Source organism: Siphateles boraxobius, unplaced genomic scaffold, assembly GCF_051911475.1.
Source record: "Siphateles boraxobius isolate OS27281-9 unplaced genomic scaffold, OSU_SipBor_1 12, whole genome shotgun sequence".
Classification (NCBI taxonomy): domain Eukaryota; kingdom Metazoa; phylum Chordata; class Actinopteri; order Cypriniformes; family Leuciscidae; genus Siphateles; species Siphateles boraxobius.
Window position 1 is genome coordinate 33,515,001 of NW_027508722.1, and position 19,528 is coordinate 33,534,528.

Below are 19,528 nucleotides of genomic sequence, written 5' to 3' on the forward strand. Positions count from 1 at the left end.
ACACTAGGAAACACACCAGGAAAACACACCAGTAAACACACCAGGAAACACACCAGGAAAACACACCAGTAAACACACCAGGAAAACACACCAGTAAACACACTAGGAAACACACCAGGAAAACACACCAGGAAACACACCAGGAAAACACACCAGTAAACACACCAGTAAACACACCAGGAAAACACACCAGTAAACACACCAGGAAAACACAGCAGTAAACACACCAGGAAAACACACCAGTAAACACACCAGGAAAACACACCAGTAAACACACCAGTAAACACACCAGGAAAACACACCAGGAAACACACCAGGAAAACACATCAGTAAACACACCAGGAAAACACACCAGGAAAACACACCAGGAAACACACCAGGAAAACACACCAGGAAAACACACCAGGAAAACACACCAGTAAACACACCAGGAAAACACACCAGTAAACACACCAGTAAACACACCAGGAAAACACACCAGTAAACACACTAGGAAACACACCAGGAAAACACACCAGTAAACACACCAGGAAACACACCAGTAAACACACCAGTAAACACACCAGTAAACACACCAGGAAAACACACCAGTAAACACACCAGGAAAACACACCAGTAAACACACCAGGAAACACAACAGGAAAACACACCAGTAAACACACCAGGAAACACACCAGGAAACACACCAGGAAAACACACCAGTAAACACACCAGGAAAACACACCAGGAAAAAACACCAGTAAACACAACAGGAAAACACACCAGGAAACACACCAGGAAAACATACCAGTAAACACACCAGTAAACACACCAGTAAACACACCAGGAAAACACACCAGTAAACACACCAGTAAACACACCAGGAAAACACACCAGGAAACACACCAGTAAACACACCAGGAAAACACACCAGTAAACACACCAGTAAACACACCAGGAAAACACACCAGGAAACACACCAGTAAACACACCAGTAAACACACCAGTAAACACACCAGGAAAACACACCAGTAAACACACCAGTAAACACACCAGGAAAACACACCAGGAAACACACCAGTAAACACACCAGTAAACACACCAGGAAAACACACCAGGAAACACACCAGGAAAACACACCAGTAAACACACCAGTAAACACACCAGGAAAACACACCAGTAAACACACCAGGAAAACACACCAGTAAACACACCAGTAAAACACACCAGTAAACACACCAGTAAACACACCAGGAAAACACACCAGTAAACACACCAGGAAAACACACCAGTAAACACACCAGGAAACACACCAGTAAACACACCAGTAAACACACCAGGAAAACACACCAGGAAAACACACCAGTAAACACACCAGTAAACACACCAGGAAAACACACCAGTAAACACACCAGGAAAACACACCAGTAAACACACCAGTAAAACACACCAGTAAACACACCAGGAAAACACACCAGTAAAACACACCAGTAAACACACCAGTAAACACACCAGTAAACACACCAGTAAACACACCAGGAAAACACACCAGGAAACACACCAGTAAACACACCAGTAAACACACCAGGAAAACACACCAGGAAACACACCAGGAAAACACACCAGTAAACACACCAGGAAACACACCAGGAAAACACACCAGTAAACACACCAGGAAAACACACCAGTAAACACACCAGTAAACACACCAGTAAACACACCAGGAAAACACACCAGGAAACACACCAGTAAACACACCAGTAAACACACCAGTAAACACACCAGGAAAACACACCAGTAAACACACCAGGAAAACACACCAGGAAACACACCAGAAAACACACCAGTAAACACACCAGTAAACACACCAGGAAAACACACCAGTAAACACACCAGGAAAACACACCAGTAAACACACCAGGAAAACACACCAGTAAAACACACCAGTAAACACACCAGGAAAACACACCAGTAAACACACCAGTAAACACACCAGGAAAACACACCAGGAAATGGAGCAAAACCACAAAGTGTCTTTTTATCAATGGCTACGTTTTAGGGGTGTCACAATATATCGCAATACAAAAATGCAATATGTATCGTGGATAGTTCACCCAACAAAAAAAAATTCAAGTTTTCAGAGTTATAGCGTCAGTACTACATTAAACTACTATATATAATGTTTAATATAATGCATAATAATGCAATGGGGGAATATTTGTTGGTCCTGATAATGCCAAATGTCTGATGTTACCAGTAAAAAGTGGCCAACATTTATTTTAAATATATCTAGTCAGTGACAGAGATCAAGCATATTCATCTAAAATAATTCAGTATTTTCAGCTTCAGAATCATGAATATGTTTATTCTGGTGTCTCTATTGTCCTGTGTTTTGGGTTTCAGTTTACTACATTTACATGCAGCCAAATGATCCGTTAGTTGTCGGATTGACGGCTCAATCGCACTGAAAAGCCTTCGTGTAAAACACCTTAATCGATACGATTGAGCTCGATCCCAATGACATCTCGATCGGGTTGAAAGAGGCGGTTTATTCCTTTACTAATCCGATCGAGAGAACATGTAAACACTTGATCGGATTGAAAACCGAATCTGAAAGGACTGCGCACGTGCAGTGACTTAGAAATAGCGTAATGACGTGACGTGCAGAACGAGCTGTTGTTCCAGTTGAATAAAGTTCAAAGTTTTATTTGTCATTTTTACAGCACAAAGAAAAGTGTACACATACATAGGAATTGTACTGCCTCACCCTTAGAGTCAAAAGTGCACCAGTGCTTGCTAGCCGTCTGTACTATATACACCCTATTTGTGTGAGTTAGCCATTAGCCTCACTGCTGCCGGACAGAAGCTGCTTTAAGAGCGTGTTTGGTGTGTGATGATGCTGTTGTGTCTCAGGCTGTAGGGTTTGTGTCTGGGCTTCAACAGTGAGTGAGCTGGATGATGAGTGTCACTTCTTCTTATACGCTTACTGTCGTATAAATGAGTTTCCCATCATTCCCAAAATCTCCTTTCACTGCGTGTGTGAAGTGGAGCAGGACGACGTCACCAGTGCTTATTCTCATACACACACGACTGCTTTTGGGCATTTGTACAGCGTGATAAATATAAACGGTTCATATGCTCATCGTCTCCAAATTATGACCAGACATGGATAAATATTAAGTCTGCTGTTTAAAACAAATAAAGAACCAATGTAGGAGATTAGTTATTATGTGAGACGGCAACACATTTCAACCCGAAAAAAGTCATATAACAATTCCAATAACTCCGAAGCTGTTCAGTTTAGCTAAAAAAACTGCATAGTTCCCCTTTAAGCTTGTGACATATAAATGCGCACATCAACCCGGTCACGTTTAGCGTTCATATAAACAGTACGTTCAGATTCATCAATCGAAATGAATTCAGTCAGATTGAAATAAAAGTTTTGCATGTAAATGTAGCCATGTAAAAAAATACAATCTGTGTTTGTAGACAAACATGATTCCCGGCTCTCCCAGCTGCGACGATTCGGATTGCGTCGGCTTCAACAAACTGCGGAGGCGAAAACTTTCATTCCGGCGACGAACGGAAAAAGGTATTTCCCATAATTCATGTTCCCATTAGAGTGTCTCTGTATTTATCTTGGTAGGTTTTATCATTCACTTATGTTTTTATATATATATATACTGTATATATGTGTGTGTGTGTGTGTGTGTGTGTGTGTGTGTGTGTGTGTGTGTGTGTGTGTGTGTGTGTGTGTGTGTGTGTGTGTGTGTGTGTGTGTGTGTGTGTGTGTGTGTGTGTGTGTGTGTGTGTGTATAATCCCCCAGGTGAATATATGTGCTACTATACTAAGTTTTTGTAAAAAGTGTGAATGATAAAACTACAAAGATATATATATAATATGCATTGTGACATGCTTACTGAAAAAAAAGTAAGCTACGCGATGAGTCAATAAAAATCTTGACTTTAAATATATTTTAATCCCTTAAGTGTTGCTGAAAAAACTTAGTGTAATTTAAAAAGACCAAAATATTTCATCCAATATTTGTTATGTATTTTTTTGTTATTATTATTTTATTAGTGCTGTGTTGTTATCGTAACATAAAGCCACCATAAAACTCTATAGGAACAGTTATACAGTCAAACCAAAAATTATTCAGAAACCATATATAATGTGTAATATTTTTTGACTACTGGGTGCAGGACACTATAGTTCATTTATATAAGTGAGGATAGCAAGGTTTCTGAATAAATTTTGGTTTGACTGTATATATATAGATATACACAAAGCATTAGACCTGTTTCTCATATTCCGTTGATGAATATTCATCCTGTGTTTATTTCTCTAGATGATGCAGATGTTGGAGAGATCAAGAAGAATCAGAAACACATTCGGAGAGGCAGAAAACAAGCCGCCAGTAACAAGAGCGAACTGGACCCGGGATGGGAGGAGCCTCGGGATTCTGTGTCCTCTCACTCCAGTGGGGACGAGGGGGAGGAGCCTGTGCACACAAGCCCCGCCCCTCCCGTATCACTCATGGATGTCATTGAGGGAGAGGCCGATCCGAAAACAGGAAACACATGTAACGCCCTATCAGGTGACAGAATGGCAACTTATTTAAAATTTAAAACAGGCCAAATTATTGAAATAATAATAATAAAAAAATATTATGAAATTGAATTGTATATATTATATTTCATAAAACAATGTAATATTATATAAAATCTTATTTTTTTATATTCTAGAATTAAAATAAACACGATAACATTATTATATAATGGTTTTATGTTTTGTTTTTCTATAGACAGACAGACAGACAGACAGATAGATAGATAGATAGATAGATAGATAGATAGATAGATAGATAGATAGATAGATAGATAGATAGATAGATATGATAACAGATAGATAGATAAAATAACAGATAGATAGATAGATATATAGATAGATATGATAACAGATAGATAGATAAAATAACAGATAGATAGATAGATAGATAAAATAACAGATATATAGATAAAATAACAGATAGATAGATAGAAAATATAATGGTTTTATTATTTGTGTTTTCAATAGATAGATTGATAGCTGTACTGTATATGGCAGTAATGTGTGTGTGTGTGTGTGTGTGTGTCTTAGGTGCTTTCTCAGGTGTGTCTAACATCTTCAGTTTCTGGGGTGAGAGTCGTGGGAGGCAGTATCAGGAGTTGCCCCGCTGTAACCGTCCGCATCCCAGCAGCCTCAGCATCAGCCGGCAGCAGCGCAGCCTCATGGAGAGCCGACTCGAGCTGCTGCAGAAACAGCTCACCAGGTCTCAGCGCACAACTCACACCTCACAACTCACAACCTCACACCTCACAACTCACACCTTACAAATCACACCTCACAACTCACAACTCAGACCTCACAACTCACACCTGACAACTCACACCTCACAACTCACACCTCACAACTCAGACCTCACAACTCACACCTCACAACTCACAACTCAGACCTCACAACTCACACCTCACAACTCAGACCTTACAACTCACATCTCACAACTCACATCTCACACCTCACACCTCACAACTCACACCTCACAAATCACACCTCACAACTCACACCTCACAACTCACAACTCAGACCTCACAACTCACACCTCACAACTCATACCTCACAACTCACAACCTCACAACTCACACCTCACAACTCACACCTCACAACTCACAACTCAGACCTCACAACTCACACCTCACAACTCACACCTCACAACTAACACCTCACAAATCAGACCTCACACCTCACAACTCACAACCTCACAACTCACACCTCACAACTCACACCTCACAACTCACACCTCACATCTCACACCTCAGACCTCACACCTCACAACTCAGACCTCACAACTCACACCTCACAACTCACAACCTCACAACTCACACCTCACAACTCACACCTCACACCTCACAACTCACACCTCAGACCTCACACCTCACAACTCACAACCTCACAACTCAGACCTCACAACTCACACCTCACAACTCACAACCTCACAACTCACACCTCACAACTCACACCTCACAACTCACATCTCACATCTCACAACTCACACCTCACAACTCAGACCTCACAACTCACACCTCACACCTCACAACTCACATCTCACAACTCACAACTCACACCTCACAACTCAGACCTCACAACTCACACCTCACAACTCACAACTCAGACCACACAACTCAGACCTCACTATTCACACCTCACAACTCACACCTCACAACTCAGATCTCACAACTCACATCTCACAACTCACAACCTCACAACTCACACTAGAGACCGGCTGCAGAAGAGACTCAATCCCATAAACCCCATGTTAAACTGCCCAACGTTACAGCAGAAAAACACATGTTTACAGTCTGGTGCAAAAAGTGGTTTTGGTCTATAAAGCTACTTTTGCCCTTCATGAAAACTGTGAGGGGGTGATTTTTTAATAACTCATATGTTTAAATTATATTAAGCCTTAAAGTTCTGCATAATTAAGGGCGTAGCGACATAATTATGACAGGTGGATTGCTGCTGATGTCACTACTAGCGGTTTGTCTGCTGTTTGTTAGCGTCACATCACCTCAGCTAATCCGCCTCTGTACATTTTCGTTTATCCGGGAGTGACACTGCCAAGATGGCGACGACCGGCTCCGCCCACTTTGGGCTTCAAGAACGCTCTTCAGAAACACTACAAGTGACGACACACACACTACGCACATATTTTTTTACAGTCTACGGTCACAACTCACTGCAATCAGACTGACGGACTAAACTGTGGGCTACGACTGTCTAGAACGGAACTGATTCACTGAAACCACACTTCCTAACACTATACTGACACTTGATGCTGTTGAAAAATATTACATTGTGTGTGTGTGTGTGTGTGTGTGTGTGTGTGTGTGTGTGTGTGTGTGTGTGTGTGTAGGCTGGAGAGCCGCATGTCGACGGACATCAGCGCGATCATGCAGCTCCTGCAGAGGCAGATGATGCTGGTTCCTCCAGCGTACAGCACAGTTTCTCCATCCATGTTCCCCGAGAGACTCGTGCAGCCCGTCACTCCACAGGACTCAGACACACTCGCTTCTCTCTCACAGGTGTGACACACACACACACACACACTGACGGGTTTCAGCTGATGCTCGTTACTACTGCAAACACAGGTGTCGTCACACTTGATCAGTTCTGAACTGCAATTTTAGAGATTATAGATAGATAGATAGATAGATAGATAGATAAACAGATTATAGATAGATAGATAAACAGATTATAGATAGATAGATAGATAGATAGATAGATAGATAGATAGATAGATAGATAGATAGATAAACAGATTATAGATAGATAGATAAACAGATTATAGATAAATAGATAGATAGATAGATAGATAGATAGATAGATAGATAGATAGATGAACAGATTATAGATAGATATATAAACAGATTATAGATAGATGGATAAACAGATTATAGATAGATAGATAGATAGATAGATAGATAGATAGATAGATAGATAGATAGATAAACAGATTATAGATAGATAGATAAACAGATTATAGATAGATAGATAGATAGATAGATAGATATATAAACAGATTATAGATAGATTGATAGATATATATATAAACAGATTATAGATAGATAGATAGATAGATAGATTGATTGATTATATATGAATAGATGATTGATAGATATAATGTATAATTATTAATATACTATATAAAAATATAATATATAAAATTGTGATCTTTGATTCAAATGAAAGTTTTTTCTGAGCAAATAATAGTATCTTGTACACTTTCAGCATGTGTTGATGAACGTCTCTCCTCTGCTTTCTCTCTCAGTCGTGCGAGTCTCTCCATCCTGCAGACGCTCTTCTCCCGGGATCCTCAAACCTCGGGACCCGACCGGAGCGAGTGCCGGACCAGAGACGCTTCTCTCTACAGGAGCCGCAGACGACACACACACCACACACACCACACACACCACAGAAACACAGCTCAGACCCGGGGAGCTAGAGACTCTCTCTCTCTATCTCTCTCTCGCTCTCTCTCTCTCTCTCTCTCTCTCTCTCTCTCTCTCTCTCTCTCTCTCTCTCTTCTCTCTCTCTCTCTCTCTCTCTCTTCTCTCTCTCTCTCTCTCTCTCTCTATCTCTCTCTCTATATCTCTCTCTCTATCTCTCTCTCGCTCTCTCTCTATCTCTCTCTCCCTCTCTCTATCTCTCTCTTCTCTCCCTCTCTCTATCTCTCTCTTCTCTCTCTCTCTCTATCTCTCTCTATCTCTCTCTCTATCTCTCGCTCTCTCTCTATCTCTCTCTCTATCTCTCTCTCCCTTCCTCTCTATCTCTCTCTTCTCTCTCTCTCTCTATCTCTCTCTATCTCTCTCTCTATCTCTCTCTCTATCTCTATCTCTCTCTCCCTTCCTCTCTATCTCTCTCTCCCTCTCTCTTTCTCTCTCTATCTCTCTCTCTATCTCTCTCTCCCTCTCTCTTTCTCTCTCTATCTCTCTCTCTATCTCTCTCTCCCTCTCCCTCTCTCTCTCTCTCTCTCTCTCTCTCTCTCTCTCTCTCTATCTCTCTCTATCTCTCTCTCTATCTCTCGCTCTCTCTCTATCTCTCTCTCCCTTCCTCTCTATCTCTCTCTCCCTCTCTCTTTCTCTCTCTATCTCTCTCTCTCCCTCTCTCTCTTCTCTCTCTCTCTCTCTCTCTCTCTCTCTCCCCGTTCTGCTTCTGGTTTTGCACTGAGGAGTTTCAGAGACACACTGGAGCTGGTTTTACTCGCGTATGATCATGAAAGACAGCGCTGGACTTCACTCGTCTCACTGCTGTCATCCAGTATTGGATATCCATTAACAAACAATAATGATTATTACTAATTTCAAAGTAGCCATTATGTCTTGCACTGAATTTTCCAGACTCTCTCGATCTATATCTTCACGTCTACGGCGCTTCCAAAACAAAGAACTGGTTGAACTTGTTAGTGTTAGCTGGCCTAACAGAAGAAAATACGACTACTAATAATAATCTGATGTGTTCTGTCTGTCTTTGCCTTCATTTACTGTGCAAGAATGATGAAGAAGGCGGAGCCTCAAGCCCCGCCCACTCACACTGGATTGGCTGGATTGCAGTGGGTGGGGTGATTGACAGAGTCTGGTGTCTGACACTGAGACCAACAATATGCAACGAGTCCGACGCGTGCTAGTTTGGTTTTCAGCGTCTTGTTAAGGATGGCGTGATTTTTAAAGTTGGAACACATTAGCTTTAGCAATACAGAATCCTTTAAACCACAAATGAAACCAAATACTGAAGATTGGGTGTAAAAGTTCATATTGTTCAGTGATTTTCCATTATCTGTGGTGTTTACGGCCCTGCAGCCACAGTCACATGATTATTAATTATTATTTGGTTGAGCTCTTGAACCTGATGAATTCATGAAAAACAGATGTGTGGACCAATACAAATAGAAACTTTACAATAAGCTATTTAAGCATGCGATAATAAACATACACTTTTAATATAAGGCATTTTTTTATGGCAGACTTTACCGTTATCATATTTAAATTATTATAGCATTTAATCTAAGCGTTTCTGAGGAAAGAAGAGCATATTAGCATGAGAACCTGTTTAGCATCTGTACACGAATCATGACAACGATTGTATCATTCTGCCTTTCGGCTGTTTATTTGTGCTTTATGTTTTCGTTGAGACCAAATATGATATTTAATTTAAACTGAACTTAAGTCTGATCAAACATCTGAATCTGTGTCAATGTGAAGAACGGTTCAAACACTACTGCATTAAATAACAATATTCCCTTTTATTTGATGAATGCAAGAGTTTGCACATATTTATCTAGTACATATATGTTGTTAATTTGATTATTATTATTATAGATTCGGTGTATATGAGTCTTTTTAACGCCACATATGGGTGAATCTCACACATCCAGATCAAATTTGACCCCAATATCGAGAAAAAAAAAGATATTATATTGGCATAAAGACAACAAAGCTTATTTTTAGGACCATGGGAATATTAATGAGATATCAGATACTTAATTTTAATTTATCATGAATAAAAGCTAATACAGGTAATGCTGCAACAAATACTGCTATAATGAGTAAATATAAATATTAACACTACAATAAGGTTTCATTTTTAAACCTTTTAACAATTTCAGGGAAAATTGGGTCATTAAAATTCTTTAATGTAAAGATACAAACAGCTTTTTTGACGTGTTGAGATTCTCCCTCACATGGCTGTGGTGTTTCTGTCTGTAAGGGTGTGTTGAGAAACCGAACTGTCTCTGACACACATTTATTTTTAGTTGATTTGGTCGTTTGTTTGTTTGTAATCCAGGATTTAATCTGTCAGCGGATAATTTGAGTTTAATTCACGAAACACGGCTTCGTTTTCCTAATGTTCAGACAGTAATTAATGCAGCTTATATAACAAAATGATTGTGTTTTATTTTATTATGTACAACGTTGTTATGTTGCAGAACACTATTATGTCTGTATATGTTTGACACTTTTCTGATGACACTCGTCCTGCTGAAATGGTTTTGTGTGTGTATAACGTGTCCTGTCGTGTGTGTTTCTCTCGATGTTCGGTGACTTTAAAGGCAAGATAATCGGATAATCCCAATTCTCCAAATCAGTCGTAGGAAAAGTGTGATTATCTTGATGGCTCTACGGATGATCTTATCAGATTTCCCTGTGTTGTGAAGTGTGTTAAGAGTCACTGAATCTGTCGCTCGGCTTGTTTGTTTATTCTGAACTCGCGTTTGACCACGAGATATTTAGCGAGATCCAATTATTCTAAGATAATTCTTTATATTTGAAAGCCGATAACGATATATTGGCCGATAAATCTAAATCCAAAATTTTTATATAATTTTAGAGAGCCTGATTACAAAAACAAAAGTCTCAGCATTAAAAGCCGTGTCCCAAGCACACAATTATAATGTTCTCATGATCATTTTATGTAGCCGATATGACAGACTTGCGCTGCACATTTTGCACTGAATTTTTTTTCTTGTTTTGAAGTGATTCCAATCATATTTCGAGCAATTCAAAACCATCATGTTGAACAGTGGGCATCTGAGGGAAATTATCCATTATTTATCAGCTTTAATATCTCAGCCTAATTTTCTTATCGGCTCGATAACGATAACATTAAAAATGATCATATATCTATCTACCAATAGAGTGGCCGATATATCGTGCATCCCTATCTAACATGTACGCCACCTAATAGCATATCATCTTATTGCTTATTGAATCATTGTATAAAATCACATTTGCAAACGCGCTGATATTCGTGAAAACAGCACTTTTGCCCATGCAATATTGCTTATAAAAATTAAAAACAAGACTTTTTTTGCACCATATCTTGATTTTTGAAAGCTTTTTTAATTAATTTTGGTGCGATTTGTTGACTTTTCGAGCGCAAGGATATGCTACTACTCATCTATCGTCATGTTTGTGGAAATCTGATAAGATTTGAAATTTGAGACATCTTTTACGCTTTACGTGTATTTACAGGGATTTGAAGCCAAGCGCACTTATGCCATCAACTTTAGACACAGAGAACGTAGAACAGGCCAAACGCTCCCAAATCCAGTGAACTAGTGTGATTATTAAACAGGCTTTAGTTTGGATTCATGAAGGACATCCTCTATGTACATATATTTTTTTAATCTTTTTGAGTTTTAATTTATTTTGGTGATTCGTTTACACTGGATTGCTATTTTTCTCCTTCCCGATTTTGCTGTACATAAGGAAGTCTTTACTCCTGGCATCCCTATAGCCGACACTATGCAGAAACGCATTTCCTTGGCATGCTTTGAAATGCAGAAAATAATAAAAAAGAAAGACTAGAGGAAAACTACATACGTTTGACCTTTTTTCCTTTTCATTTTTAAAGAAACGTGTGAATAACTCTGTTAATGATGATGTAAGTATATCAATTATATATATACAGTATATATATATAAAGGTAATAACAGAGGCAGATTTAAGTTTTGCACATGTGATCTGCATGCTGAGTGAGTCTTCAGTTGTTGAGAACGAGTGACTGAGTCTTCAGTTGTAGAGAACGAGAGACTGAGTCTTCAGTTGTAGAGAACGAGTGACTGAGTCTTCAGTTGTAGAGAACGAGTGACTGAGTCTTCAGTTGTAGAGAACGAGTGACTGAGTCTTCAGTTGTAGAGAAGGAGTGACTGAGTCTTCAGTTGTAGAGAACGAGTGACTGAGTCTTCAGTTGTAGAGAACGAGTGACTGAGTCTTCAGTTGTAGAGAACGAGTGTCTGAGTCTTTAGTTGTAGAGAACGAGTGACTGAGTCTTCAGTTGTAGAGAACGAGTGACTGAGTCTGCAGTTGTAGAGAACGAGTGTCTGAGTCTTCAGTTGTAGAGAACGAGTGTCTGAGTCTTCAGTTGTAGAGAACGAGTGACTGAGTCTTCAGTTGTAGAGAACGAGTGTCTGAGTCTTCAGTTGTAGAGAACGAGTGACTGAGTCTTCAGTTGTACAGAACGAGTGACTGATGTCTGAGTCTTCAGTTGTACAGAACGAGTGACTGATGTCTGAGTCTTCAGTTGTACAGAACGAGTGACTGATGTCTTAGTCTTCAGTTGTACAGAACGAGTGACTGAGTCTTCAGTTGTACAGAACGAGTGTCTGAGTCTTCAGTTGTAGAGAACGAGTGACTGAGTCTTCAGTTGTGGAGAACGAGTGTCTGAGTCTTCAGTTGTAGAGAACGAGTGACTGAGTCTTCAGTTGTAGAGAACGAGTGACTGAGTCTCCAGTTGTAGAGAACGAGTGTCTGAGTCTTCAGTTGTAGAGAACGAGTGACTGAGTCTTCAGTTGTAGAGAACGAGTGTCTGAGTCTTCAGTTGTAGAGAACGAGTGACTGAGTCTTCAGCTGTAGAGAACGAGTGACTGAGTCTTCAGTTGTAGAGAACGAGTGACTGAGTCTTCAGCTGTAGAGAACGAGTGACTGAGTCTTCAGTTGTAGAGAACGAGTGACTGAGTCTGCAGTTGTAGAGAACGAGTGTCTAGGTCTTCAGTTGTAGAGAACGAGTGTCTGAGTCTTCAGTTGTAGAGAACGAGTGTCTGAGTCTTCAGTTGTAGAGAACGAGTGACTGAGTCTTCAGTTGTAGAGAACGAGTTGTAGAGAACGAGTGACTGAGTCTTCAGTTGTAGAGAACGAGTGACTGAGTCTTCAGTTGTAGAGAACGAGTGACTGAGTCTTCAGTTGTAGAGAACGAGTGACTGAGTCTTCAGTTGTAGAGAAACGAGTTGTAGAGAACGAGTGACTGAGTCTTCAGTTGTAGAGAACGAGTGACTGAGTCTTCAGTTGTAGAGAACGAGTGACTGAGTCTTCAGTTGTAGAGAACGAGTGACTGAGTCTCCAGTTGTAGAGAACGAGTGTCTGAGTCTTCAGTTGTAGAGAACGAGTGACTGAGTCTTCAGTTGTAGAGAACGAGTGTCTGAGTCTTCAGTTGTAGAGAACGAGTGACTGAGTCTTCAGCTGTAGAGAACGAGTGACTGAGTCTTCAGTTGTAGAGAACGAGTGACTGAGTCTGCAGTTGTAGAGAACGAGTGTCTAGGTCTTCAGTTGTAGAGAACGAGTGTCTGAGTCTTCAGTTGTAGAGAACGAGTGACTGAGTCTTCAGTTGTAGAGAACGAGTGTCTGAGTCTTCAGTTGTAGAGAACGAGTGTCTGAGTCTTCAGTTGTAGAGAACGAGTGACTGAGTCTTCAGTTGTAGAGAACGAGTTGTAGAGAACGAGTGACTGAGTCTTCAGTTGTAGAGAACGAGTGACTGAGTCTTCAGTTGTAGAGAACGAGTGACTGAGTCTTCAGTTGTAGAGAACGAGTGACTGAGTCTGCAGTTGTAGAGAACGAGTGTCTAGGTCTTCAGTTGTAGAGAACGAGTGTCTGAGTCTTCAGTTGTAGAGAACGAGTGTCTGAGTCTTCAGTTGTAGAGAACGAGTGACTGAGTCTTCAGTTGTAGAGAACGAGTTGTAGAGAACGAGTGACTGAGTCTTCAGTTGTAGAGAACGAGTGACTGAGTCTTCAGTTGTAGAGAACGAGTGACTGAGTCTTCAGTTGTAGAGAACGAGTGACTGAGTCTTCAGTTGTAGAGAAACGAGTTGTAGAGAACGAGTGACTGAGTCTTCAGTTGTAGAGAACGAGTGACTGAGTCTTCAGCTGTAGAGAACGAGTGACTGAGTCTTCAGTTGTAGAGAACGAGTGACTGAGTCTTCAGTTGTAGAGAACGAGTGACTGAGTCTTCAGTTGTAGAGAACGAGTGACTGAGTCTTCAGTTGTAGAGAACGAGTGACTGAGTCTCCAGTTGTAGAGAACGAGTGTCTGAGTCTTCAGTTGTAGAGAACGAGTGACTGAGTCTTCAGTTGTAGAGAACGAGTGTCTGAGTCTTCAGTTGTAGAGAACGAGTGACTGAGTCTTCAGCTGTAGAGAACGAGTGACTGAGTCTTCAGTTGTAGAGAACGAGTGACTGAGTCTGCAGTTGTAGAGAACGAGTGTCTAGGTCTTCAGTTGTAGAGAACGAGTGTCTGAGTCTTCAGTTGTAGAGAACGAGTGACTGAGTCTTCAGTTGTAGAGAACGAGTGTCTGAGTCTTCAGTTGTAGAGAACGAGTGTCTGAGTCTTCAGTTGTAGAGAACGAGTGTCTGAGTCTTCAGTTGTAGAGAACGAGTTGTAGAGAACGAGTGACTGAGTCTTCAGTTGTAGAGAACGAGTGACTGAGTCTTCAGCTGTAGAGAACGAGTGTCTGAGTCTTCAGTTGTAGAGAACGAGTGACTGAGTCTTCAGTTGTAGAGAACGAGTGTCTGAGTCTTCAGTTGTAGAGAACGAGTGTCTGAGTCTTCAGTTGTAGAGAACGAGTGTCTGAGTCTTCAGTTGTAGAGAACGAGTGACTGAGTCTTCAGTTGTAGAGAACGAGTTGTAGAGAACGAGTGACTGAGTCTTCAGTTGTAGAGAACGAGTGACTGAGTCTTCAGTTGTAGAGAACGAGTGACTGAGTCTTCAGTTGTAGAAAACGAGTGTCTGAGTCTTCAGTTGTAGAGAACGAGTGACTGAGTCTGCAGTTGTAGAGAACGAGTGACTGAGTCTTCAGTTGTAGAGAACGAGTGACTGAGTCTTCAGTTGTAGAGAACGAGTGACTGAGTCTTCAGTTGTAGAGAACGAGTGACTGAGTCTTCAGTTGTAGAGAACGAGTGTCTGAGTCTTCAGTTGTAGAGAATGAGTGACTGAGTCTTCAGTTGTAGAGAACGAGTGTCTGAGTCTTCAGTTGTAGAGAACGAGTGACTGAGTCTTCAGTTGTAGAGAACGAGTGACTGAGTCTTCAGTTGTAGAGAACGAGTGTCTGAGTCTTCAGTTGTAGAGAACGAGTGACTGAGTCTTCAGTTGTAGAGAACGAGTGACTGAGTCTTCAGTTGTAGAGAATGAGTGACTGAGTCTTCAGTTGTAGAGAACGAGTGACTGAGTCTTCAGTTGTAGAGAACGAGTGTCGACTGAAGCGAGGATCTTTATGTTCTTCCATGGACATGTGACTCTGAACTAATGTTACATCACTGACGTCTGGAATCATGTTGGGACGACCCGAGGAGTTCGGACACACTTCAGAAAGTCCAGATTTTGTGCTAGCATTATAAACGTATGACTTTATAAAATTTAGAAATATTTATTTCAATAAACTTCTTTGAAAACAGCTGAAATGACTATCTTTGTGTGTGTGTGTGTATATATATATATACTGTATATATATATATGTATGCAGTATGTGTATATTTTCACCAATATGCATTTATTTGTTTAAAAATACAGTAAAAAAATGTGAAATAATTTTACATTGTAAATCATCAGTTTTCTATGTGAATATATAGTAAAGTGTAATTTATTCCTGTGATCAAAGCTGAATTTTCAGCATCATTACTCCAGTCTTCAGTGTCACATGATCTTTCAGAAATCACTATAATATGATGATTAATTATCAATGTGGGGGAAAAAAAATTATAACCTGTGATCATTTTTTCAGGATTCTTTGAATGAATAAAAAAGAAGAGCATTTATAAATATCAATATACACTACCGTTCAAAAGTTCTGATTTCAGTGTTTTTTCCTTCTTTTTTTGAAAGAAATTAATACTTTTGTGTTAAATTAATAAAAAGTGATAGTAAAAATGTATATTGTTAAAGAGGATTAATATTTGTAATAAATGCTGTTCTTTTTAACTGTTTATTCATTAATGAATCCTGTCAAAAAAGTATCACAGGTTAAAAAAAAATATTAAGCAGCTGTTTCCAACATTGATAATTAATCATCATATTATAGTGATTTCTGAAGCATCATGTGACACTGAAGACTGGAGTAATGATGCTGAAAATTCAGTTTTGATCACAGGAATAAATTACACTTTACTATATATTCACATAGAAAACAGCTGATTTACATTTGAATAATATTTCACAATATTGCTTTTTTCTGTATTTTTGTTCAAATAAATGCAGCCTTGATGAGCATAAGATAATTATTGCAAAAACAAAAAATACTAATGTTTCCAAACTACTGTGTGTATATATATATATATATATATATATATATATATATATACACACACACACATATGAACATGAATCGGTTTTTTGATTAAATTAGTTGAGTGCATAAAGTCTTTGCAATGTCAAGATTTACTGATCTGAGTCATAATACATAAAGCGACTGACACATTTAAATTAGTCTGTGATGGATTTATGTATAAGTTCTGCCCTTACCAATAAATCCTGCCTAATAATTTAGCAATCTTAATGCTCTAATTTCTCAATCAATTCTAACTATAGCAAATGAGTCCTGAATCCTTTCAGATGAGTTTAATCTGGGCACCAGATGGCGACATTCAACCATTGAAGAGTGGAACATCTCCAGCACTGATTTCAGTTGAATTCTACATACAGTACAGTGGCTTTTCTGTTAAATTATGTAAAATTATTATTACAGAGTATGTGAGTTCCAATAGAAATATGCGAGGCTTCATAGTTTTTAAATTATTTTTTCACATTTATTAGCTCGAAATTACCTCGCAATTTTTATTATTATAATATATTGTATATCTAAATAAATTTAATCTCAATAATTTTAAATAATTTAGCATGTATGACGCTATTTGAGAATTTAAAATTTCCATCAAAAATGTCTGTGACGTAAATTACTGAAAGATTTTTTCTAAACATTTGATTTCATAAATATATATATTTTTTAACCGTGGAGACTTATACTTGCCTCAAAAGAGTGAAATATTTTTATGTAATCATTTTCATTGGCCCGTATAAGGAGTCAAACTCACTGATTGCACGCGACGCGCGTCCATCAAAAGTGCGCCAGTTGGACAGACGCAGAGACGCTCCATCCGCGCCGTGATTGGAGAAAACGGCCGTTCGTCTGCTGATTCTGGCATGTGATTGGCTGAGAGCGTCAGAAGGCGGTGACCTGTGTGTGCGGTCAGTGAAAAGCGCAGGGCGGATCAGCTTGAGGCCGCGACACCAACACACGCGCGGAAAACTCTCGGAAATCAACGAAAGCGGTGAGAATAAACTTAATAAAGTCTGATGATAACTCATCTTCACCATTATGTTGATAAGTAAAGAGAGTGACGCGCCAGTGCGCGCGCGCTGAGGGCGGTTTCCGCACGCGGGTCAATGACTGTGTAGAAGTGAGTGAAGTGTGTGTGTGTGCCTGTGTCTGTCTTTCTGTGAAATGTCTGGAAATGTCTCTGTAATTCACACACACACCCCTCCAAACTTGTGTAAGTGTGTTACAATCAAAGTTAATTTGACATTAAATCGGATTTGATTGATTAAGACGGTTCTACTGTTGATTTGCTGATCTCAGATCAGTTCAAGCGTGAAACTTTAATGTTTTGATTCTGCGTGTGACCTGTGTTATGTGTTTCTTGGTAAAGTTGTCCTTGAGTGTGTGTGTGTGTGTGTGTGTGGCCTGTCAGTGTGACATCATCACTCATAGATTGATATATTTTGTCCCGGACAATTACTTATCCAATATTTCCTAAATTGTATGTACAGTCTTGCTAAAAAAAAATACTTGAAACAAAACATCTGAATTACACACTGACAAGTTTTGAATACAATACGTTTCTATGGTCATCACAGCATAGGCATTGTCCATTCTGCTTTCTGGCCATTCAGTTTATCTGTCATAATTCATCCGGTCTGTACAGTTTGAGCTGAATCATATATGATCCATCCAGCTGGGGATTTAGATGTGACACACATCAGCGGATTATTGGAGACACACACAACTACACACATCTTACATTCAGTCTGATGCTCTTCATGTTGGTATGGCGTTCAGTTTGTGCCAAAAAAGTGTAGCCAGAACATTTGGCAAGGCCTACTGTAATTGTTTTTGATTTGTGTTTGCTTGTTTCATTTCTCTGTCGTGTGTTTTATGCATTATTAGTCATGTTCTCAGTCAACGTTCTGCAATGCATTTTACAGATATCCAGGTGAATAAACTGAGTCCAGGCGTATTCAAATAAAGTCATATCGCCATGTTTCCGGACAATTATTTTTTTTGGAACAGTTATACATTTCCATCGGGGCTTCGTAAGTACTTCGTAAAAGACAAAATCCTGAACACTCAAAATAATCATTAAAGATGAGAATCTTTCATCCTGAGAGCCAAAACAAATAATTTTTACCCATATTTACCACAAAAAAAATTAAAATGAATATAAAAAGGTTAGATCAGATGTTTTATATGGCTTTTTATTTTTTTATGTGTTTATATTATAATGTGCTTTTCTCACACCTAATGTGCTTACAGAGTAAAATATTAAAAATTGCGAATTGAAAATACGGCCAATACGCTTATTTCACGCAGCCGTTATTTTGAAATCGAAAGCGAGGCTCCGATGGGAAGAACCCCGGAAGTAAAGATAAACAACAATGCCTTGGACTACCAACCTGAAGCTGCTGCCGCGATTTACACTATCGAATGTTAATATCCAATATAGGATGTGTAGATAGTTCGTTCCTAAATATTTATTAATGAATTTCACTCTATATAGTCTAAAGTATGAAAGAAATGTACATTTTTAGAATAACTAATTTCTAGTAATGGGCGGTTTGACCAAAAATTGATATCACGTTTTTTTTCAAAATTATGCCGGTTTTCCGGTTTATGACGTTTTTTTTTTTTCATGCATAATCAGGTGTTCAAAGCATTTTCTACTGGTTGCGAGAGGAATCACTGCAGTAATTTGACTTAGGATGGTCTATTTTACTGTCATTAGTGAATATTGTAGAATAGAATAGCTAATAACGTTCTACGTTCTTATAACCAGGAAATAACGTTAATACAACGTTTATATAACGGGAGAATTTAACTTTCTAATGACGTTTGAATGATGTTTTTATAACCAAGCAAGAACGTTAATACAACGTTTATATAACGGGAGAATTGTACGTTCTTATTACGCTTTGAA

At 39.2% G+C, this 19,528-nt stretch overlaps 2 protein-coding genes across 15 annotated transcripts in view; both read left to right on the top strand.

The window, feature by feature from the left end:
* kcnh2b (potassium voltage-gated channel, subfamily H (eag-related), member 2b) overlaps positions 1-11,893 on the top strand; it is a 239,100-nt gene extending 227,207 nt beyond the window's left edge. For both annotated transcript variants that reach the window (XM_077218949.1, XM_077218956.1), the window contains exons 11-15: positions 3,469-3,571; positions 4,329-4,577; positions 5,120-5,291; positions 6,933-7,101; positions 7,848-11,893. In XM_077218949.1, the coding sequence (XP_077075064.1) occupies positions 3,469-3,571; positions 4,329-4,577; positions 5,120-5,291; positions 6,933-7,101; positions 7,848-8,021 (867 nt within the window). In that variant the 3' untranslated portion in view covers positions 8,022-11,893. The remainder of the gene's footprint in view (positions 1-3,468; positions 3,572-4,328; positions 4,578-5,119; positions 5,292-6,932; positions 7,102-7,847) is intronic.
* A 5,596-nt stretch (positions 11,894-17,489) lies between these two features.
* LOC143725943 (uncharacterized) overlaps positions 17,490-19,528 on the top strand; it is an 82,722-nt gene continuing 80,683 nt past the window's right edge. For 8 of the 13 annotated variants that reach the window (XM_077218904.1, XM_077218912.1, XM_077218920.1 and 5 more), the window contains exon 1: positions 17,497-17,605. The gene's annotated coding sequence lies outside the window, so the exon portion shown is untranslated. Of the gene's footprint in view, positions 17,606-19,528 lie in introns of all 13 variants that reach the window. The other 5 variants (XM_077218824.1, XM_077218835.1, XM_077218845.1 and 2 more) reach the window with 1 other exon arrangement.